Below are 23600 nucleotides of genomic sequence, written 5' to 3'. Positions count from 1 at the left end.
GAATTAGTCATAGCTTAACAGAAGCTTCCCTCTGCTAAACCACCCAACAAGCTGCAATGGCTGCAACGTGCACACAGATAACGGGTCTCTCTCTCTCTCTCTCTCTTATCTCGGTACACTTCTGTACTTCCTTCACATTTCTACGCACACACTTTTTTCATTCATTTTTTTGGGTCTGCTTCCCATGCTCTCTGTAGGTCAAAGGTGATGCTGCTGCTGCCGCCGCCGAATCAACCTCACAGGTGGAATACTGGCCTGTGACTTACAACACTCATACCGTACACACACACCAACAGAATGCACACACACTCACACACACACAACAGACATGACTATTAGGTTCATGGACTAGTGCTTGACTAATCCTCTCAACTCCTGTGTCTGGAAGCAGGCTAAGAGCAAACATTCTCAGACTGTCTAATAGGTGAGGCCATTAATCTGCATGGATCATGAACCGTTTTCAGGTTGTCCACGTCAGACAGGTCCACACTTGTGTTCATAATTCTTGAAATGTTCAGATGTATGATTAAGTTCATGTCTGCATGTTCCAGGTTTTCTAGAATAACCTGGAAATGCTCCTCCTTTTGAATCCTTCCAACGAATACAAAAAGAAACAAAAACCTGCAGTTTCTTTGGGCTTGTGTCCAGCGCACTAGATTGAAGATTGCAGTCGGAACACAGTGCACTAATTGAATGTGTGTGATGTGCATGTGAGGCGACGATAGAGCGCATGTGGTGCTATGGCAGACTAAGATAAATGCTTATCTTCATGTACTATTCTTGCCATGTTCTGACTTGTCTATCCTTTCCCGCACAAGTATCTTCCCCACACAACAGTGTGTAACAATTCTACTGACTTGACTGTAATTTGTACTTTCAGACTTGAACCATGTTTACGGGTGAAAAGTGTTTTTTCATTAATCTTCTTCTTCTGTAATTTTCAAAATATGCGTTGAACCTGTCCCATTTGGACTTTTAAAGAGCGTTGAGAAAGACATTGTGGCTGACAGGATAAATCGCAGTTGCTTTACTTCCGATTTAGGCCTGGTCCGGCTGGTTTCCTTCAAAAGAGGTCTGGTGTTGTATTGTTCACTGTTCAGTTGGATTTTAGATTCATATTTATTTGTCAATGTATAGTGTATGAGGTTTGTATGGAGCTCTAATGTGTTTAATTGGTGTTTTCCATAACTTAAGTCTCTTATGAAAGGGAATAAAAAATGTACAGCTTATCTGATTAACAGATAACAGATAGCTGTTTATCTCTGAAGTCATTTTTATGACATGCAGAAAAGAATGCAGGCTGGAATTGAACCTGTGCCACTGCAGCGAGGGCTATAGTCTCAGTTTATGGTCAACCCACGTTCAAGTAAACTCTATGAAAACATACCAAACATTCCCTCGTTCCAGTTTCAGAAATGTAAGAACGTTTTTAGCTTTTGTTTTTCTTCTATGATAGTACTCTGGTAGAGTTTTGAATTGGATGAAAAAGACTGTACTCTATCTAAACTCTTGATTTGGGAAGGAAGACCCACTGCAGAAAAACAAGGCTTCTACGTCGCTCTCGTCACGTGTTTCACTTCTGTTATTTCCGGCAATGCTGTTAGTATAGAGCAAATAACGATAAACTAAACTAAACTAACAGCTGTACCTGTACAAGTAAATGACATAATGCGCTTAAACATCCCACCAGAGTGGAACAAAGGTTTAACAGGCGGTGTTTAGACTTAATCCAAGCAATGCGTCAATGAAAGTGGAGGAATGACACAGTTGCCTTGCGCCATGAAGAGAGTAATCTTGATATGTGCACATTGAAGCAGTAAACCAGTCAGGTGTGGAGCATATATAGTAATAAATCAAGCTGTTTCTCTTTGAGGTTGTCTCTCCGCAGCCTTTACAGGGCACTGGTGATGTCATTTTATAAGGCAAGAAAAAAATGTCAGCACATTTAGAGCAGCAAGTGGCACATGACCCGGGTTACATCTGGACATTGTTCTCAGATTTCCTTCAATCATATGACCTTTGAGATTGAGGCTTGGATAACTGTAAGTGCAACGCAAACTCAACAAGACTTTGATACTTCCTTGTTTGTCAAAAATACGCCTGACGCAACACAGCAGTTTTTTTTTTTTTTTGTAGGGGGACGTAAATGAACTGGGTGGGACAATAATACTAGTATCAGACTGATCTTGTACTTGAAAAGATCACTCACCGAAGATCTCCCCATTCTTGGCATACTCCGTGACTAAGTAAAGCATGTTCTTCGTCTCCATCACCTGAGAGAGGGAGAGGACGAAGGAACAGGGGCCAAGGGAGGGGGAGAAAAAAGTGGAAGAGTGAATACACACAGAAGACCATTTTTTTTTTCAGTAGCAATATCATCAGATAATCCAAATCAAATGTCTCCTGCAACAAGACAGAGTTAGAATAAGGGAAAAGAAATCCACAACAACAAGATACAAATGTCCTTACACAATTGACCACAGGGGCTGGTTAAACTGCCACGTCTGGCATCCACAAAATCATGAGCAAAACAAAAATGCATGAATGGCTCAGCACAGGGGCTAAATATGGCCTCCATGTAAGAGAATGGAGGTGGACGGCTGGTGTTGCCGAGTATATCTGAATGGTACTTAAAACCTTTCCGTCCTCACACTGCGCTGTGTTGTGTAGGAGGAAGAGAACCGATTTAGAAGCAGAAACACTCATGAGATGAATAGAATTAAATGCGGAGGGGAGAATTAGATAGAGAGGGGAGGATGAATCAGACTCCGCGAGCCAGACATTCACACTAGAAATCCCACGCTCATTGTTTTTGATCAATTTTCCATCTGTTACACCGACCAATTCATGGATTTAGGAAATTAAACCATTGTTTTTTTTTTAAATTATTATTATTTTAGACGGGTAGATCTTAGGAACTACTTCATCCTCCCCGACTGCAGCCGATTGATTAAGTGAACCCAGGTATTGGTACTCTGTATTCAGTCAAAACAAGCAGCAAGAGCCAAAATGGCATCTAATCTGGAAAATAAACCTTTTTTTTTTCCACAGTAGACATTTTGACTTGTCACAGCGTGAAATGCACAGGTGTAACTAATAGTATTAACGATGGCTCCGTTCCATTTCCGTGTGCCAGTAAACCAGCACGAACAGTAGCAGGGGCCTGGCACTGGCACACATTAGTGGAATGCAGCCATTGTTAATGTTATTACTTAGACTCGTGTTTTGCCGTGAGAGAGGTCAGTTTTCATTTCATGGCCGTTATCTGTTGTTGTTTCCACTGCCATGGAATAACGCCGAAAACACTAGCTTCATATGTTTTGCGTGAGCAACAAAAAAAGGGAAGACACAGCCGATGTCTTGAGCAGGATTTTCAAGTAGCGCTCCGGGTTGTTTGACATTTTTTTTAATAATGATGAAATACCATCGTTTCTTTGCTTACTTGTACTATACTCATTTGTAAATAGGGACGGCGTGCATTAGTTCACGTCGATGTGATGCGGTTATGCATGTTTTACGCAGCCTTTGCGCAAGTTGACGTTATGCACTTTTTCCACAGCAGACATTTTGACTCATCGCAGCAGGACGAGCACAGGTGTTATTAATATCTTTATGCTGGCTGTATTCCATTTAGCTGAGATAGATGTATACGTGTTGGCTCAGTGGATCGCTCTCTCAGGTCTACCTAACGGAAGAGCTGTGAAAAACATCTTTAAACGTAAAAAAAACATTAAATAGGTTAAATAAGATTTTCAGGAGCAGATCAAAGTTTAAGTAAACATGAAAAAGAATGATAATTTTGACAATTTCTGTCTCATATGGGTTTGTAGCAACGAAAATTCAAGGGAAATTGTGCTTAAAGCTTCACGGTGCCCTTTGACATGTGACAGCACGATGAGTAAACCCTCAAGTTGGACGGATCCCATCTGAATATCAGTCACTGAGGAAGAGCATAAAAGTGTAGTTCCTGTGGTGAATCACATGCTGTGTAATGCTTTAACAGCAGTGTCGTAAATGAATAATTTATGATTTTAAATGTAATTATTTTAATGGGTTTAACATTTGGCATTGGCTGTACTGCAGAGGATATTGACTAAGGGTCATGATCCATCCAATAATACCTTTAATGTATTCAAACATTTCCCTCGTAACATGATTGATATGCAAATGAGTCACCCATTTTGTACTGGCATCGGTATGATAGCCCTGATGGAGTGGTTCTGTCATTTTGAAAGTGATCATTTTGGAAAGCGGAACAGCCAAAAGAACGAGAGGACGGAGAGTTGCAAGAGAGGAAAATGAAGGCCAGACAGGGGTCAACAGCGAAGAGGCCGCACAATACATGAAAAACCGCAGAGGGGTCGCAGTTGGTTTGTCTCTATTTTTGTGCGTCTTCATTAGCTAGAGCTTTCCTCTGGGCCACAAAGCCAGCCCCAGTTTATGAGACTGGAGAGGAAATCACTAATTGACCAGAGCTGATTGGATGGATAGGAACATTGGAAATAACGATATACACCAAAATAACACGGCACAATGCTGGAACAGCGCCACATGGTTGTATAATGATAATGAACACTCATTTACTTTCCCTAAACAAAGTAACAGGGGGCCGAGGGGTTTATGTAATGCAGCTGCATCACCAAAACTCTTCAATTGAGCTGTTTGGTGACAACGCAGCGGCCATCAGAGCAACAGCGTGAAAATGAGTTTGCCTTTGCCTGTCCGACATCCCAATAAAACACGACAACCAGAACAAATCATTTTAGGAAACGTACTTTACTTATAAGGGAGTCTCGTAAAATTTATGTAACCTTCCCTCATACACCTGGACATGCGTACAACTACTGTAAAGGTGTCAAAGTGGCACGAGGGGGTTGACATTTATGAGATTTATCTCTATAAAACCCCTTTTAGCACAACTCTGACTACTCATACAGACACTGGGCTTTAACAATAGACAATTTGACTCGTCGAATGAAAAGGTGTTATAAATAACATCAATGACGGCTTTGTTCTGTTCGACTGTCCCAGTACGTTATGTCAGACTGACATAGTGAGTCAATCGGTAGAATACCCTGACATTGAAAGTCTATGGGAAGATGAACGAGATTAATTGTTCGTTGTTTTTTTACTATAAACTGTGTCTGAACTGTGTGCGTAAGGACGTCACAGATGAACCAGCGAGATACCGAGTTACAACACATCCTATTTATTTGTGAAGAGGAGTTTATTTGCTTTTTTCAGTATCGTTCTGTAGTTACAGAAAAGTTGGGTTTTAGTTTGTGCAGATGAAATCACCCAGTTATCCACTTAGTGATGGTGTACTGAAACTGAATGACTTACTCAAAGAAATTCCTCACACGTGTCAAAGAGCCACTTTGCTGTAAAAATATGGGACCTCGCCAACATACACGTTGTTGAAGGTCTACTTCTACCTCAAGTCATTAAAGCTGGGGAAGCAAATGTTTAATGAACCATTACATTAATGCCATTGAGTTCATTGCCTTTAAAAACTTAACATATCTTCTAGCCAGCTGCAGATCACGTTCGCTTTGGGTTTTTAAGCAAAGTCATTGTGCAAATAAATTTTGGCGCAGTGGTCCTTTGTACAAATAAATACTTTTTCAAGGTCCCAGTAAGTCAAGGGACACTGATGTTTAATCATTGTTATTAAACAAGCAATAAATCTATTATGACCTACATTAGATATCTTGTATGTAAGCTGACTGTCAATAAAATGTGTGAATGTGAAACAGATTAACTTCTGATTTTTAAACGCGGGCCAAAGTAGATGAACCGTGAAATAATGTTCACTTTATATCATCTTCAGCTGGTTGTAATATTTAGTTAAAACCATGTCAGCAGCACATTCACACAGCGGAGAACATGGCGACGTTAATAGTGCAGCGAGTCAGTCAGTCATTAACTATGCTCTCATATCTTTAACTAGCCAGCAGTGGCAGATTCTGCTAGGCAGCAGTTGTTTGCTAATGCATTAGAAAATGACCTGGATTGGTCCTGCGCTTCAACACCCCGACTGCTTAAGTACCTGGAAAGAAGATCAACAAGGAGCAGCGTCGAATTCTGCTCCGCAAAACTGATCTGTGCAAAATGTCGGCCCCCTCAACAGATGTCACACTGGGCCTACGCTGCAGTGGATGTTAAATATTACAAATGACCAGGGGCCAGTTTCATAACGATAGACTTTGACTACTATACCTTAACAGATCTGAGATAGACAGTACATGATTGTTTTCAGTCTATTATAACATACTTTACAATGTTGTAATATCAGATGAGGTTCATAGTTTAAAAAGTTGAGGTGAGTGCTCCCTGGTGTCTATCTGCTCTGAATTCAGTGTTATCTCTACTTTCCCCTTGACCTAAAGACAAGATTGCTCACTCATACCCGGTAACAGTGGCCCATTCCTTAGTCTTAGTTGCTAAGGTAGTTGCTAAGGTTGTTAGCAATGACTGAAAGCAGATTTTTAAACAATAATTTGTGGAAAAATCTGCTAGTAAGTACCTCAGAATAATACCTCTTTAAACCCATCAAGATACATAATCAAGATAGCTCCAGAAATGACTGATGATGTCCTGATTACTGTGTATTTCTGACTCATTACTGCGCTCTCCAAAACCTCCTTCCTATCGCATTGCTCCATCCACAACATTGTTTCCAAACCACAACTTATGACCCACATTTTCCTCTTTTTTTTTTTTTTTTTTGTTGTTGTTGTTTCTTGCCACTGGTCAGTTGTCAATGACTGCAGCCTGGAAACACAGCTCTTCTGAGTTAGCCTTCAGGACAGGGGGGTTTACCTAAGGTTTAAAATCTGAAGGTGTAATTAAGAGGCTAAATACTAGTTTGAAACATCTTTGGAAAACTGGCCCATGCGGCTCAACAAACCAACAACAGGTGAGGCCCAAGTGAGTCTGTGCGAGCTTTGACATCACTGCTGCGGCAACAGCGACAAACTAGTAGGATTTTTAATTGACGTATCGAAGAAAATGTCTGATCTAGCTACCAAAGACAGAAAAAAAATCCCTTTATTAAAGCATCCTGTCAAAAAAAAATTTAATTAAAAAAATGATTACAAAAGAAAACCAGAGCAGTATTACGACATGGATTTCCATGGGAGACACACAAACTTCATACCAGAGCAGATAAAAGATCTCAAAAAAGATAATTAATTTTATCAATATTTTGAATGTTGGCAGTGAAAAGATGCTGTTCCGTTGTAGATGCGAGCTACTGAAGCCAGAGACTCACCTGGTACAGCTTGATGATGTGCGGGTGGTCCAGCATCTTCATGATCTGAACTTCTCTGTAGATCTTCTCCAGGTTGACAGCATCCAGCTGGGTCTTATCGATGATCTTAATGGCCACCTACACAACGATCAAGCACCAAAAATGCAGCTGTAAACAGTCGGCTCCTTAATAAAATACAATAGAGTTATTGTCGGGGCTCGTCAGACTCGATGGGCAATAACAGACACCTCCCCACACTCCCTCAAACACTAGTACAGACACCCATTTAATATTGTCCAAGCAGCAAAGGGAGACAATGATTTTCCTTTCAGTTTTTCTTTCCCATGGATAAGATTAGTATTTCTGAGAAACAGCAGAAATACTTAAATTCACCTTTTGCTGAACCCTTTATAAACGGTCTTAAGATCTGATAAAATATCAGGTAGAGCAGAGGCAAACATGTGCCTTTCTGGATACACACACACACACACACGTGTAAATCTCAAAACTTCAACACCCCTGGCTTTGGCCAGCAGGTAACAAAGCAATATTATCATCTCTTCTTCAGACTGTATCATAAACAACATTTCAGCAGTGTGAGCTGAAGTGTTCCAAGCCTCTGTGAGCCAAGCTGGAGGAGTAAACAACAGGAGACCTCAGCTCTCTGCAGTCACATAGCTGGCAGATGAATCTTAAAAAAAAAAAGAACAGAGGACACAGGACAAGCTGAAACAACTGGTAACCGATCAACAGAAAATTAATCTGCAAATGTTTTCAAACATTTTTATGGAGACTATTTTTTAGATTTTGGACTGCTGGACAGATTTAAAAATGGTCTCAAAATACTTGGTATCCATAATAAAACAGAATCCAGGACGGTGAGCTTGAGCTCCAGCTCCGTGTGCTATAATGTTAATTGCATACGTGGATTTTCCTCTGGAAACTTATTAGTGACTTATTAATGTATCATATATCTCCATGATTAGATAAACTGCATATTTACTCTGTTCACATTGCAGAATGTTTTATCAGAAATGTGCAGCTGTGTTGACTGGCTTTCGCATCGCATTGCCCGCTGATGTAAGCATGTGTGCTGCAGCAACAGTCGAGCTGGGTTTTCTGCTAGATCACCCCGCATTCATCGCATTGACATGCTCGCCGTGTCGGAGCAGGAGTATCGTTTAAATAAAGTTAATTCGTGTCAGTGTGAACACAGCCTAATGTTTGAAGAGGAAGTCAGTCACCTGTTTTTGGTCCGCCTTGAGCATATTTGTAGTTAGCACTTACAGATGAGCGGTAATGGGTGTTTTGATAGGCTTAACACTCTCCATTATTATCTCCCCTGTCACTGTACAGACAGGTATGCAATTTGGCATTAAATCCCATGAAGAAACCCAAATCTTTTAATGGCACTCCAGCTACAAGTCGGAACCTCTAGGGCATAATAAAATTTAAAATCCCTCAGAGGAACTACGGGGTACTCAACACGAAAAGATCTGAGCTAACCGATTACATTGTCAACAATACTAAACACACACAAACGGCTTGAGACTTCTTGCGAACTCTGCTGGCGCAAGGTCACTGTAGGACAATGAGTTAAATGTAAATATAGTTTATACACTGAGCACTGAAAGCCAAAGGACAGGAAAATGCTATAATCAGATATAGATAAATGTACGCCCTGCTAAGCTGACAGACAGGACCACATGGGAACGGGCCAGAACTATGCAAACCCCACCAGCTGCAATATGTACATAATGGGATGAATGGGTCAGTATAACACGCAGGGGCCATGGGTAGAAAATGTAGGCTATGCACACAGTGATACACCTGTCCAGGAATATGCACATGCATGCACGCCGACAGCTCTGCTGTTTCATGTGTCATTAAACCCTGGTTTTCTTTGCACAAATGCACCAGACTAACATCTCTCTTGCCCTGGCAAATCCTCAAGGCAGATGGTATCACATAAAGTCGATAGCCTGCCTCTCCAGCTGACCTCTGGCCCGTAACAAAACAGAGCCAAGCGGCTGCAGTGACTCTCCGTAGCGACCTCAAAACGAGCGTCAACATGCATGTATTCACGCAACCCAAACACCCCACCAGCTGCAGCAGAGGTGAAGCTACTCCGTGAAGTCGCCCGGTATAGTGTTTACCTGAAATTAAAACCTGCGTTCACAGAGCTGTTAGCGTTACATGGTTGCAGATTACCTGGCTAGACTAACACTGCGCCACTTCTCTGGATTCAGTATCCAGATTAACACGATAAGAGTCTTAACAGCCATTTTTTTCTTGCCTTGTTATTCAGTAAACCTACCAAGGGTCTTGCATGGTGTAAATCTTTGTTTCTCTGCACAGCGTAGTCGTTCAGTGACAAACAGTTGGGATCTTAAACTGCATTACTGTGTTTTCACAAGTCTCCTGGCCTTTGTTTTGATCACTGTCGTCGTTTAATCCCACAACATAGCTGAGCACGCTTTACAGCTGTGTCTCCGTCACTGCAATGGAAAGTCATGGCACGACGTGGTACCAGTTGAGAAAGGCCTCTCTGCAGAAAGCTGACACAAAAACTACGAGTAAACACAGACAAATGCGGACCCTGTTCCTCCCCGTGCTCGGGCTGCATGAACTGAGAGCATGCAGTGTTTGTAATATCAAACCCTCCCCAAGCTGAGCGAAGAGCCCACAGCAGTTGTCAGTGGATCACATGTGTGCAGAACACTTTGCTTTTCCAATTACAGAGCCCTGGCTAGCACATCCTGCTCACCACAAAGCTCTCGGCACTGCTGGGACAAGAAACCACTAAAATCACATCATTATTTGGATTATATAATGGGACCACCGACCCATGCTGCATGCCCCAGATAGAGCACCAGGGATGTTTACACCAGGCAGACTCTCGGTGCTGCTGGTGCACCGTGGCACCGTCTGGGTCATTACCAAAAGGAGTGCAGGTGTATACTCCGTAAAAAAGAAAGCATGCATGTTTACAGTTTGCCCTTCCCAGCAGCACCGGTGGTCAGACCTCTTACTGGCAGTGATGTTAGCTAAGGGGGGTGAACGTGCAGACCGTCACTGCCCGTGTACCTGCAGGATTCAAACCCACCAGCTGTTGCTCGCACCGAAGCGGCCAAGTGTCCGGGAGTTACGTGATCCCGAGTTTCTATTTAGTGCACGATGTGGACAGCATTTCGGTATCTGCTGCGAATATCTGGGGTGTCAACTAGTGCATAAAAGTTATGTAACTCAGCTGAAGAGTAGCCTAAGTTAGCTTTCGGGGCTAACTAGTTCGCCGACACACTCACCTCGGTCTTGGTTATGCGGTGTCGGGCCAGCTTCACCACGGCGAAATTGCCCTTCCCCAAAGTGCGCTCGATGTCGTAGAAGCCCACTCGGACCGGACCCCGGATCAGCGGTTTCTGGACACTGTCAGCCATGACCATGCTGTTCTAAATGGGACTGCTTGTGGAAGAGTAGCCAGGCGAGCAGGGTGGGTGGAGGGGTGGCGGAGGAGGGGGAGACGCGCACACACACACACACACACACACACACACACGAGGGGGGCTCACACGGGCTCTGCTCGAGCAGCTACAGATAAAGACGAAAGGAAAACAAACCGCCCGCCGCCGCCGCTGCTGCCGCCGCCGCTCGAAGCGTGTCCATTAAAAATAGACAAAAGTTGATTTCGCCCTGCCAGCTTGAACGCCAATGTGGCGACACTCTCCGTCAGCGCGGCGATACGAAGCAGGCCATTTGCTGAGCCCGGCGGCTGTCACACCACGTTCTCCAACACAATAGGGCTATAATATTTCAGCTTGAGGTGCCTCTATCAGCTAGAAAGCACACGAGTTGACTTGCAAAGAGGCATCATGTTCTCCGGTTGACGTGTATTGACGTCAAAGCCATAGGGGTATTTGTACAGGGGGCGGGGCCACGGAGCGGCTCTACACTTCAGTGCCAATTGGTTGCCAAGACAACCAGACCCACCTCTTACGTCAACCGGTAAAATTGCTATTCTGAAATCTGTTTGCTTGCCTGCACTCCTTGATTGCACGCTTAGGTAACTTTGAAGATTTTTGCCCTGCAGGTGTTGAATGAGCTATATTTTGAAAAATATAAAATAAATAAAAGAAGATGCAAGAAAAATGCATGCATTCAAAAGCAGCCTACAACTAGGCCTACTTCTTTTACTCGCTCTGAGAATGTGCCCTGCAAAATTTTATGGGAAAATGTATAAATTCAAGCAGAATTTTACACAACAAATGAAAAAAGTTAATAAAAATATTCAGCATGCCAACTTTAAGTTATACAACAACAAAAAAAATAATAATAATAATAAAAGGACATGCAAAGGACATTGCAAATCCATAACATTATATAATTAAACATGCAGAAGCTCATGTGAAACCAGACATGGTATCAGCTACAAAGACACTTCTGGTGAGCTGCATGACAGCACCACCTGTTGGCCAAAGTAGAAAATTGAAGCACATTTCCTTTCTCATGCTCTACCCCCACTACAGTAGTGCTCGTGGTAATTCATATATCACACACATCTAGAATCACGCAGGCATGCCCTTACACACGTATTAAATCAGCAATGAAATATAACCATGCAACTATTACATGAAGAGCACAACTACAATATAGGCACAAAATGACTAGAGGTACAGCACACATTCTCACACTTAGCAGTGGTTCTCTTCGTGTTGTGTTCAGTGACAGTCCAACAGAGAGCAGTGGATTGCTAAGCAGGCAGGCAGAGCAGCGCTCCCAAGGCCTCCGCTGTCACGCATAGACTTCCTGAATGTAAGAGTTCCAGATGTGCTTTTGGCATTTCCTGCCTAACATTCTCCAAGAACACATTCAGCCTCTCCTTATAGGCCTTGCTACATCTTTCCGAAGCACCGACCAAACAGCCCACTCAGTGCATAAACAACACAGGCGTTTGTGTTCAGTAATGTATGCCCTTGTGATTCCCCACATTTACTAATACCGATAAATGAACCCATGTCATATTCTAAACTGGTCACTCCTAAAAAGCCTCTGTGCAGTCGGATCAGCGGGAGGGTTGAGCTTCTCACACAATCAGGTCGAGTCAGGAAAGTCCGCAGCTTTGAGGTTTACCGTGGTCAGCACAGTTCTGTCATCAGTGTTTCCGCATGTACTGTCCTGTTCCCTGACATCAGAGCCAAACAGGAAGCTCTGCACGGGGATGACATCACTCTTTAGGTCTAGAGAAAAGGACAAAATAGTAACAGAGTTTGGACGACTCCTTCACAGAAGAGAGCAAACAGGATCTTTATTGTCCCCGTGTCTCATAATTTTCTGCTGACCTTATTGGAAAAACGGCTGAGTAGTTTAATGTGGGATTGTTTACAAAATGAGTAACCTTGCATGAGTCCTCAAAATGTGCACTCACGCTATTCCCAGGGTTATATCTACTGGACCATGTCGGATTTAGCACCAAGCTGACTTTAAAACCAGTTAAAATGAGCAGATACCAGAAGTGAATCCAGGTCAAACTGTTTAAAAATGTATTTTCTTACAGTTCAAAAATGAGTTTGTTGTCCTTGGAGTCAAGTCCCCATCCAGGGTGACTTGATATACAGTGAGCACATCAAGTGCAGTGTGATTTCTGTCTCCGATATTTGTTTGATGAATTTTGATTTGAAATATATTGACTTTTAGCCACACTAGTGGCATGGCTCGGGGTCAGCAATGTCTCTCAGGTGGTCCACCGTTTTAGACAGAAATATCTCAACAATTACAAAGGATTGCCTTGAAGATTTGCAGAGTCCCCTGAGGCTGAAGCCTAATGATTCTCACTTTTCCTCTGGTGCCTCCACCCAGTTTAGATTTACCCTGAGAAATATCTCAAACTTTCCATCCTGAATTAGCATACCATTTTATACTATCCAGATAATAGATCTAAATGACACAGTTCCACTTTAAGTTCACCATTTGTGGTTGTTAGCATCTCAATAGCTACTCAAGGGAATGCTGTGAAATGTGATGCATGCATCCACGCCCTCTCCAGAATATATTTGGTGATCTTTTTATGTTTATGACCAAATATTCACAAAAAACTGACCTCCAACATAATTAGTAAATGCCAGTTTGCTAAGATGCTAAGATGATGAACATGGAAAACATTGCACCTAAACTTGTTATCAAAGGCCTCTGTGAGCATGTTAGCACTCATGTAGCTGATGTCTCTACAGACTTTAATTCTAATTAATAAAAACATTTATTGAAAAGATTTGTAATATATGATCATTGCAACATTTGCAACTCCGGATGCAGGATGTTCTGGGTGCAGCATTAGTGACACATACAGATCTATGTCCAGATAACCTGCAGAGACAAGTCCAGGCCGACACAGCTTTGTGTTTAGCAATCCTGCACTGCAAAGAAGCAGGAAGGCGCACTAAAAGAAAGGGATGGAGAACAGTTTGTATTCTTCTGTCGGGATGGGTCATATAATTTACTATCTGGTGTGATGTTGATGGACACTTGCAGATATCAGACAGACATCAACATCGATGTTATCCATAAATCTCATTTTCCACCCATCCAGTCTGACCGCGGCAGCGCCGGCTTTGAGCTCTGCAGGTCTCATAGATGTCATTGTTCACAAAGCCGCTCTCCTTTTGCACACATGACACGTTCTCGTAATCGTCGCACTGGGAGTCATGGGAAGGTGCACAGGAGTACTTCGTCATGATGTCTGACGGCATGCTGCCGTCCAGAGAGGTGTGAGGAAGTTTGGTGACGTCGCTGAAGGCATAAGGTCCTTGCACGGGGCAAGGTGGCGCCGCTGTCGACATCCACTGTATTGAACTGCTGGGATAGCTTTCTGTGTTCTTCTTCCGCCTGAATATGAGAGACACAACATTGAAGAGCAATAAGAAACATCTCACTGGTTTAGAGACGTTTTCATTGTAAAGTTTCTATCGTATCATAAAACATAAAGGAGATATATAAAGTAATAGTTATGCTAAGGAAATGTGTGCTCTCATTGACCAAATAGTTACTTGGATAGAAACTACAAGTTACCAAATAAATCGCACGCAAACATATTTATTTTTCTTAATATGTCAGAGCGTTCTGTTTCTTACCTCTTAGCATGGTGTTTGTAACAGAAGAACCCAGCAGCTGCAAACAGCAGCAACAGCAGAGCAGGAATAGTTGCATAAAGAATGTAGGAAACATAGAAGGAGTTGTCTGCAGAAGATACTGCAAAGACAAGAACACGACTGGGCTTAACTTCTCTTAAGACGACATTTAGCCGTTATTCTTTTACCACCTAAGACATTACTTTTTTTCCCCAAAAGAGTCTCCCTGAAAGAGACATTACAGAGTCTCCCTTAAAGAGACATTACAGAGTCTCCCTGAAAGCATACAGGACATTAACGGAAAGCATCAAGTATGTTTCTTTCTTTCTTTTCTTACCTGACGACTCAGGTAGTCCTATTTTGATCCTCTCATAACTTTCTGTAGTTGACAATATATTTGGCCTCAGAGACGGAGCTAAAGCAATCACAAAACAAATCATCAGTTGAACATGTCTATAGGACATAGAAATATGACATGTGACACTGGTTATCTAACCACTTCAAATTTGAACTGACCAAAAGACCAAATATATATATATACATATATATGGTTTAAAATACTTAGTTTTTTTTAGTGGTTTAAATGTTCTCATTAGTCCTTAGATGGTGCAACTCTACACATAATGTTTGTAGTCTATTTAAAGTCTCTCAAAATGGATGTGTTAGTTTTTTCCTGGGTATTTTTTAACCATACCCCAGACATGTACTAGAATGTACTACATACATATAACCTCAAGAGTTGATGTTTAGGTTATACAAAGTAAATAACTCGAAGACATTTTGATCACTAGACATCTGTGGTTGGTAAATCTGTCTGTTCTTTATTCATAAGCATATCTGCAGTATTTCCTGGAAACGTCGTGCATGAGCAGTTTGTTGTACCTGTATGTTCTGTGTTCCCATCCACTGTAAATACTGGCACTTTTTCTGCAAAAGATAGATAAGAAATGTATTATACTATTCTGATAAGTAAAAGTTAAACAGTAAGAAATGTGCACATAGATTTAGTGAAAGTGTGTTTTATAATTTTTATTTCCCTTTCCATACAAAAGCAGGTACAAACAAAAATACTTAAGGTGATACTTAAGCAGTGAACACTTTTCAGTGATGCATTAACCAAATGAATTGAGTGCCAAGTGCTAATATTTCCCAGGCACAACAGCAGTGACTGCGATCTACCAACTCACCTTTCGAGTATTTGCAGACAAAGTTGTTCTTGGAGTTGCAGTTGTCATCATTCCAGTGGAACAGGAAATGACCGTCTTCGTCAGGTGGCGCAGAGGGCTGGTGGTACAGAACCACACACATTTCACTACCACACGATGGCTCGTCCCAGTGCCAGTTCCTACAGCACACGAGATGCACAAGTTTAGACTCCCATCACATTTAAACTCCACAATTTAAATGATTTCATGCTCTGCTTTAGTTTAAATTTACTGTATGTTTCAGTTCCAAAGTCTTGCAACGGACTTTAGCCGTTCCTTCACTCCCACACAAGCATCATTTAATCTAATCATCTTTGACTACAGCCTTTTTCCACTTTCATTTTTAGTGAGCTTTCTCCCTTGTGATTTCCCATCCTTTTTCCACTGATTCAGTCAAACGCATTCATACACAAGGAATGAAAAGAAAAAAAACACATGAGAAAAAAACCTGAACTTGGCCTTGCTTCCATCCAACCAGTAGTACTGCGAGGGGCAGCCCGGGCTTATGGTCCCTGCCCTGAAACGCTGTGGGCTGCGACGAAGCCCAATCCAAAAGTCACCGTCACCAACCTGCAGCCGTTCTATGAACCTCTCTATCAGCTGCTGCTCGCTTTCTGTCTCGATGCTTAGCAGCTCGCCGCCATCCATCCTGCAGGCCTGCCTGGCATCCTCAAAGGTCAGTCTCCGCCTGCTGTCCTGGACGTATGACACCTTGTAGCACGGGCGCTCGGTCCCGCGCCGACAAATTCTTTGGCCTGGACACCAAAGTGAGCATCAAGGAGATAATAAGACGATAAATGCAGGGGTTTTTGTTTTCTAAAGTTGTCCTGCGGTGCCCATGTGGCAGGAAGATTACAAATGAGCATCATGGAAAAAGTAGAAACCAGATTGTATTGCCAAATTCTTCTGAATGCAGTGTGGCTAGAGTAAACTGTATGCTGCTAAAAATATGGAATAAAACCTATATTTATAAAGGCTTGAAAAAGATTTCTTTTTGTCTAGGTCAGCCCTGTGCCAGTCAGAGTGGTTTTGTTGGGATGCTGCACTGTCACAGACAACGCACACTTGAATCTACACAACTCTTATTCATATATCCATCAACGTAAGTCGCTATATGTCACATTAATGTAAAGCCACACGCACAAACACCGTCTACACATTACATTGACACGTTTATAGCCTGCATTCTGTCACTTCATCAGCACTTGACACTGTGAACATTTGCACAACAGTGCACAATCTGTGTAGTTCCTTTGCCATTTGTAAAATTGTATATTGTCTCTTATTTCCTGTTGTGTTTAATGCACCGAACACCAAGATATAATCCTTATATGTGTGACTGTGTGGCACTGATTTACTTTATTATTATGACAATTATTAATCTGATATCTGTTTGATAACTTCATCACATTATTGTGGATGCAGTAAACAACAAACAAAACTATAAAGATGCATTTCAGACTGCTTCTACTGTTTCCAGCTTACAGGTAACTAAACGTGCATAACGTTAGTGCTATTGGGGTTAATGACACAAATGGTGCTGTTATGATTAGTGCAGGATAGTTAATGTTACTGTAAAATATTAATTCTATAACTAAAATTGAGACTTTCGCTTTTCAAATCATTGTGTAAACACTGTTGATGAACGTTTTTTCTTCTCCACATCACGTGTCGCTGTTCTGAGTTCAGTGCTGCCTGTTTATCATTATAACGCACACTCTGTTCTTGGCTTTAAATGTCTCATCCCGATGTTTTTGTATCATCCACTGCAACCAAGCGCGTTCCTTTCGGTCTTGTGCGCAAATATTTTTGAAACTTATTCGTTCAAGTCCTGTCTATGTCGGATTAAAAAAAAAAAAAGAATCACCTACACAATATAACGGTGTCTCTGAGTCTTAAAAAAAGGAAGTTTTCCCTCTTCCGAAGCAAATAACTTACCATTTATTTTAGAAGCGGATCGAGGGTGGAACAAGACGGCGATCACTGTGCCAAACAGCTTCATAAAATCCATGTTTACATGTTCACTCGATGTGCAGGACGATCAGTGTTTAAAATAGGTGTTGAACCAGCTCGCTGAGAGGTAAACTTCAGTTTCAAAGCCTCTAATGACAGAGGGAGCAGGAGTAGTCTGCGCAGTCAAAACTGGGTCGACTGCTGAAGGCGTGCATATGGCGTCTGGTTCAGGAGGAGGAAAAAAAAAAAAGAGTGAGATAGTCCAAGATTTTTGCCTTGAAAGAAAATTTTAGAGGGAACTATTTTTTTCCCCCCGTGTTTCTTTCAGCTGAGGACTGAACCACTGATGTTGGATGTGCAGCTGATGTGCATTTCTACTAAATTGCAAAATCTAATTTCACATGTGGACTGAATGGAGCTCTTTGTGCACACACATGTATCATGCGCACTGTATTAAAGTAATTAGCATCTCTATTTCTTAGTGCACACGCACACACTCACACACAGGCTTGTGTTTCTATCTTTCCACGGACATAATGTCTTAACTGGACCCAGACACTAGCCATCTGAACTTGGAAATGTCTAACCCTAACCACGATCAAACTGTAACCTTTACCCCAAGACCAAGTCTGAACAGGTTTTACTCCTAAAAAAATAAAAAAATAAAAAATATATATATATGTGGGGCCCAACACACTCACACAAACACACACACACTAACTGAGTGCTGTCTGGGGAAAAATAGCTCAGGGGAGAAAATGAAGCGAGACCACAGAAACAAGGTGGACTTCAAAAAACTTTAATGGCGCTTGTTAAAAAGGTACAACTCACTTTTTCCTTTTCTCTGCCTGATCTGATGTGACACCACTTATTTGGGCCTATTGAGCGCATGTGTGAATTGCCTGGCTAAAAGAAAACTTCCAGTGAAAACGGAACGGAAACTGGCTCAGACGAAAACACCAGGCGAGGAGACACACGGCAAAGGACGCGAACTGAGATTGGGACATAGAATGATGATGAAAAACAAAAAAAAAGGAAAGTGGGTGAAAGAGAGAGAAGGGGTTGCCTGTGGAGCAGGAAAACACGCAGAGGAGGAAGAGGAAAGGATTTTTTTCTCCCACCAGAACCATACTTCCTGTTCATTGCTTTGGTTTGGTTTCCAGGCATTTCCAGAATATGAATGATCGGGGCCGTGTGTCTGCAGCCGTTACGGAGTATGCAACAGGTCAAATGACGGACCGCTCAGTGAACTGAATGAAAGTATTGTTGTTGTTCTTGCCTTTGAACAGAATTTCATCACTGGTTTGTTGCTGATGTTATTTTCTTCGCAACGCTGGTGTTCTGTGATTAAAAACCTGTGGAAAACTGTGATTTGTAATAGATATTTGTGTCACACATGTGGTACTGGAGTTCATTTCACAGCTAAAGTGCGTCTTCTGGAATTTGAAATTGTCTTAAATACATTTTAGTCGGCAATTTGTGAAAAAATAAAGGTTTTGATGTAAGCTGCAAACATAAAAAACTTACCAAGAGTCCATATCATTACAAATGAATGATCGCACCTTATTAAACTACATTTTTAATCTAATGGGAGTCATTTCTTGGCTGAGTTTTTTAATTAATAGCATGCAAACAATGTGGATCACATGTTTACCTTCGTAGTCACAGGTTATCAACCTAACTGAACACTTATGGGTGATTTCGTCACCCCTAACCCCTAATCCAATCCATCCTGCTTACAGTTTTTTTCCTTAGTGTGTAATCGTGTTACGTGAAATGACTTTGCGTACAAGGACACTAAGTTACAAATGAAGTTCACATGTTTTCTTTCAAGGTCTTCCATCTTCCAGAGTTTGCACCCAGCTTTGTTGTCTACCGCAACACAAAGTGCAGTACACGGTGATGGGTTAAATGTTCAGTGGCATTTCATCTTGTAATACATGATCTTAGTAACAGCTATTGACAGATGATCCTTGAGGCCGCCGACTAAAATCCAGCTCCTCTTCGCGGAGAGCCTAGGCAAGACAGGCAACTTTGTATTGTGCAAGTCCGTTGTACCTGGCTTCAGGAACCAGGTACTTCAGGTTCTTCTCTTTTTGGTCTTTTGACAGTTTATACGAGTTACGGTTGGCGCAGGGCAACGTTTGCGATTTGATGAAGAGCTGTTGCTGTGTGTGTTAAGCTTTTCTCGCATTATTATTGAGTTGATTGTCGGGGCAACAGGCTCAAATGGTAACAACATGAAGGTACCATGAATAAACCTAAACATTGGATAGTATTTAACTGAACTATGTATTGTGACTGATTTGCTTATTTGAGGGCCATCCGCCAAATGCTCACTTCAAAGCTCAAAACGACACAAGACAGGAAAAGAAGGGCCGAATTACATGAAAAATTAAATAAAACAAGAATTAAATAAATATGTGTGCGGTGCTGGTGGTAACAGTGAGCTTTCTAAACACAAAATAATAAGACTAAAACAAAGATGACCTTTCTCCAACACCTCCAGATCAATACCTCCACCATAAGGGCCTTAACATGTTTGTTGCTGCAAAGCTTATTTCTTATTCTTTGATTAAATCTGTGCAAGAGAATCAGTGAGCCTGAAGCTTTACCCAGATCCTAATCCAGCAGTGGAAACTAAAGTATTGGTCACAACATAATTTTTTCTCTTTACTGGAGATGACTTCATTTTTCGTTCATTCCAGATTAAATATAGTCCTTTTGTTTAACAGACACTTTTTTTTCATCCTCGTACTGAGACGCAAGCAGACAATGGCCGTCACTGTGCTGCGGTGGAAGTCGTGTCTCTTGGCTCGAGCTCCTCAGCGCTGGCGGATCACGAGTCTGTTAGAGCCAGAGAACAACAAGGCAGTGGAGCTGTGTCTGGTTTTGTCCAGCAGATGACAGCAAACCACTCAGGAAGTCAGGCCGAGCAGCAACTCCTGTTCACTTCAGAAATTAAGTTTTGAAGCAATTATATGTAACTAGTATTTTTTGCTGTATACTACTGAGACTATACTTTTCATTGACCTCAAAATATACTGTATATTGCTGACAGCTTTTTACTTTTGAGTTTTGACATGCCATAAACTCCCATTAATTCCCAATGTTTTCTACAATTACATAAAAAAAGGCTCACTTCTAAACTTCAGACTAATATAAGACTCCTGTTAACCAGAATAGTGAAAAAACAATCAAAGGAAGCTAAAAAAAAGATAAATACATTTTTCCTTTTTCAAGATTAGCGCAGGCACATCATAAAATTGATAATCTACAGGAGCAAGTCATCAGTTGTAATCTAGCGTGCTGATTTTGCACACTGAGTGATTCTCAGACCATCCGTTAATAGCCAGTAACTCCAGACTCCTTTATTTCCTCTTTCAAATCATCTGCCAACAACATGTGTATGTTGTTGGCAGATGAAGAGTGTCCCTTGTCTTCCAGGTGTAGGTGGACCGCCGAGTCCTGATCTGAACAACTGGCTTTTCTGTGCTGAGCTGCGTGTGTGCGTTTTGTTTCCCCTAATGTGCAAGTCTGTGTATTCTTCACTCTATTGAAATGCATAAACCGCATTGCTCTGTATTTCTCTGGTATATTTGTTCTGTGGTTGAAAAGGGTTTTCTCCCGGTGTGTCGCCCGGTTTGAATGGTGCGTGCGCCACCCACAGACGTTCGAAACAGAAACTCCCCACCAGTCTTTCAGAACTGAAGAAAACACTTTGATGAGTGGCAAAATAGCCCCACGATAGACTGGCGACCTGTCCAGGGCGTACCCCGCCTCGTTCCCTAGCTTTCCTTTGTTTTATCTCAGTTTTCTGGATATACTGTGACCTGGGTGACTGTCACATCACATCATTTTTCACATATACCTTTCAGCCTTTTGTGTGCACTGCATGTTTCTGACCGCTGTTACACGAAAGCTTATACATGGTAGGGTTATAAAATCCAAGACATCAGTAAAGTCTGCTCGCTAAACATCAGTGTCTAGTTTTGGCTTTATGTTTTATGAAGTTACTCCACCAAACAAACATTTTCCTCAAGATGGTTTCATTTAATGACAGTTTAAATTATTATTTAAAAAAGAAAGGATCTCCTTTCTTCTGCAAGTAATTGTCTCATGACCCCTCAGATTGTCTTTAGACTCTTCGGAGGTTAGGAATCACTGAGCTTAAATACTTAAATGCTTCAGCAGCAAACTGCAACTGACACATCCATAAATGACTAACAATCCACTCATACCTGTAATAATATACGAGTTGCGGGGGATGTTGGCATCTATAACAAATAGCTTAAGTACGGGACGATGATATCAGGGCTAAATAAGACTTAGGCTTAGACAGACTTTATTCATCCACACAGGAAATTGCTTGGTCACAGTAGCTCAGTTGCACATAAAAAAAAACCACTCTTAAGAACCACAAGTACAAAGAAAGATAAAATAAAAGTAAAAATGTAGTAAAATAAAATAGTATAAGCAAAAAAAATTACAATTTTTTGCATATGAACAAATGTACAAGAAATAGAGACAGAAGTAAATATATATTATATACATAGGAAGGATTAACAAGGTGCAATAATGTGCATTAACATTATAACATGGCGTTATCTGTTGCAGAGAGGTGAGTGGGAGCAGAGCTGAATCTAAATGACATTTAGAATACAGGACTTCTGCTTACAGTCGATTCGTATGTAGTGCTATTTTGGTACTTTTGAGTGCCTCATCCATCGATGAATGGCTCTAACAAGAATGCATTATGTCAAAAGCAATCTAAACGTGCCCAGCATTCATTGTGCTCTAAGGAGGTAACATTATAACGCCATTAGAGAAACTGTATCTTGCGGATAAGAGCCACACAAGTAACCAAAGTTCACTTGTTGGCACGATAAACAAAAAACTCCCGTGTAACTTGGAGGGGTTGCCACTCATCAGAGTGATATGCTATATTTGCAGCGGGAGGGGTAATTAACAACACAGACGATGCACCTCACCGTACATGCCGACAGAGTAGGTCCACACAAGCTTCCCAGTGTATCCACTTTCTTTCAAATCTAAATCTGTGCCTACCCTTGGGACTTGTTTTCTTTGTTTTCTAACGTGATTGTATATCAGTAACCATTGTTAAAGTTGGTGAAAGGACCCAGGAAAGATGTGCACAAATCACTGTTGAAGCACCCACACTTAATAGCTATCCTGTTCTGTCCTATGCTATAAAAAATAAATAGATATATCCATACTGGGCCGTTTTATTTCTCCATAAATTTTTATTTAGCCCTCTGTATCAGAAGAAGAAGCAGTGTTTCCTCGTCTCATAAAGGAACACTTAATCTTTATCTGTAATCTTTATTGAAGCCAGAGAGAAAAAGTGTGCATGCTGTAAATTATGTGTTTACATTCTACATTTAATTTAAGGGTTATTTATAGACTACCGTGACCCGTTGACCTCTGGACTGCTGAACATTGTGTCCAGACATCTTAATTTACACCTGAGCCTGCAACCATGGGGATTAGAGGAAAATGAAGTGAAGAACGAGATTAAACTGCAGAAGAATGGCCAGTGAGGTGTCCCGGGAGGTAAAAATTAGGCGGGACTGAAGAGATTGTCAAAGAGTGACGCATCGGTGGATAGAGTGACAAATGTCCCCTCTCACCACGGGCACTTCGGCAGGAAAAGCACCGATGCTCCTTTTCATTCTATATTTTTTTTCTGACAAACAATGGGTCTTCTCAGTTGAGCGGCAACAGTTGTGGCCTTCAGCTATGCAGACTACCTGCAACGCAGCTCCGCGGAGACAAAGGAGGAGCGGTTTGACATGCAAGGGGAATCGACAAAGGTCTCTTTTGGTTGGCCGAGGACTTCGTAGCTCGTGGCGATCGTGATCAGCTTTCAAGCATTCAAGATGTTTTATTCTCATGACATGAATCCACTATTTAGGAAATCTCCACACACACACAAAAAAAAATGACTTCTAGACTTTATTTTGAGGTTTTTTCCCCCACATTTGGATTTGCCTATTATTCGTATTCCAAAGTGAAGTGCAGTTTAATTTTTGCTATCATATAAAATGCATT

The 23600-nt window shown here is 41.5% G+C and overlaps 2 protein-coding genes across 4 annotated transcripts in view; both read right to left on the bottom strand.

Annotated features, from left to right (window-relative positions):
• Positions 1-11086, bottom strand: part of sik2b (salt-inducible kinase 2b) — a 42456-nt gene extending 31370 nt beyond the window's left edge. For 2 of the 3 annotated variants that reach the window (XM_084558383.1, XM_084558384.1), the window contains exons 1-3: positions 10558-11086; positions 7274-7390; positions 2210-2273 (exon numbers count right to left, since the gene is read on the bottom strand). In XM_084558383.1, coding sequence (XP_084414509.1) covers positions 2210-2273; positions 7274-7390; positions 10558-10695 — 319 coding nt within the window. In that variant the 5' untranslated portion in view covers positions 10696-11086. Of the gene's footprint in view, positions 1-2209; positions 2274-7273; positions 7559-10557 lie in introns of those variants that run through there. The other variant, XM_084558385.1, reaches the window with a different exon arrangement.
• A 1363-nt stretch (positions 11087-12449) lies between these two features.
• Positions 12450-18116, bottom strand: laynb (layilin b). The gene is made up of 7 exons (XM_084559148.1): positions 17514-18116; positions 16024-16330; positions 15558-15715; positions 15253-15297; positions 14708-14785; positions 14374-14491; positions 12450-14128 (listed from the first exon to the last, which is right to left on the bottom strand). Exons 1-7 carry the CDS (start codon positions 17584-17586, stop codon positions 13801-13803), a joined length of 1107 nt encoding a protein of 368 aa, XP_084415274.1. The 5' UTR covers positions 17587-18116; the 3' UTR covers positions 12450-13800.
• Between the last annotated feature and the right edge of the window lie 5484 nt (positions 18117-23600).

Source organism: Chelon labrosus (genome assembly GCF_963514085.1).
Source record: "Chelon labrosus genome assembly, chromosome: 13".
In the NCBI taxonomy this organism is placed as follows: domain Eukaryota; kingdom Metazoa; phylum Chordata; class Actinopteri; order Mugiliformes; family Mugilidae; genus Chelon; species Chelon labrosus.
Note: the sequence above shows the minus strand (reverse complement) of the source record. Positions and strands in the feature narration are given on the sequence as shown.

Coding starts and splice junctions, on each gene's coding strand:
- laynb (XM_084559148.1), bottom strand. CDS start 17,586: ATGGATTTTATGAAGCTGTTTGGCACAGTGATCGCCGTCTTGTTCCAC. Junction 15,716..16,023: donor GGAAGCAAGGCCAAGTTCAG/GTTTTTTTCTCA, acceptor CGTGTGCTGTAG/GAACTGGCACTGGGACGAGC. Junction 14,786..15,252: donor TGGGAACACAGAACATACAG/GTACAACAAACT, acceptor TGATTGCTTTAG/CTCCGTCTCTGAGGCCAAAT.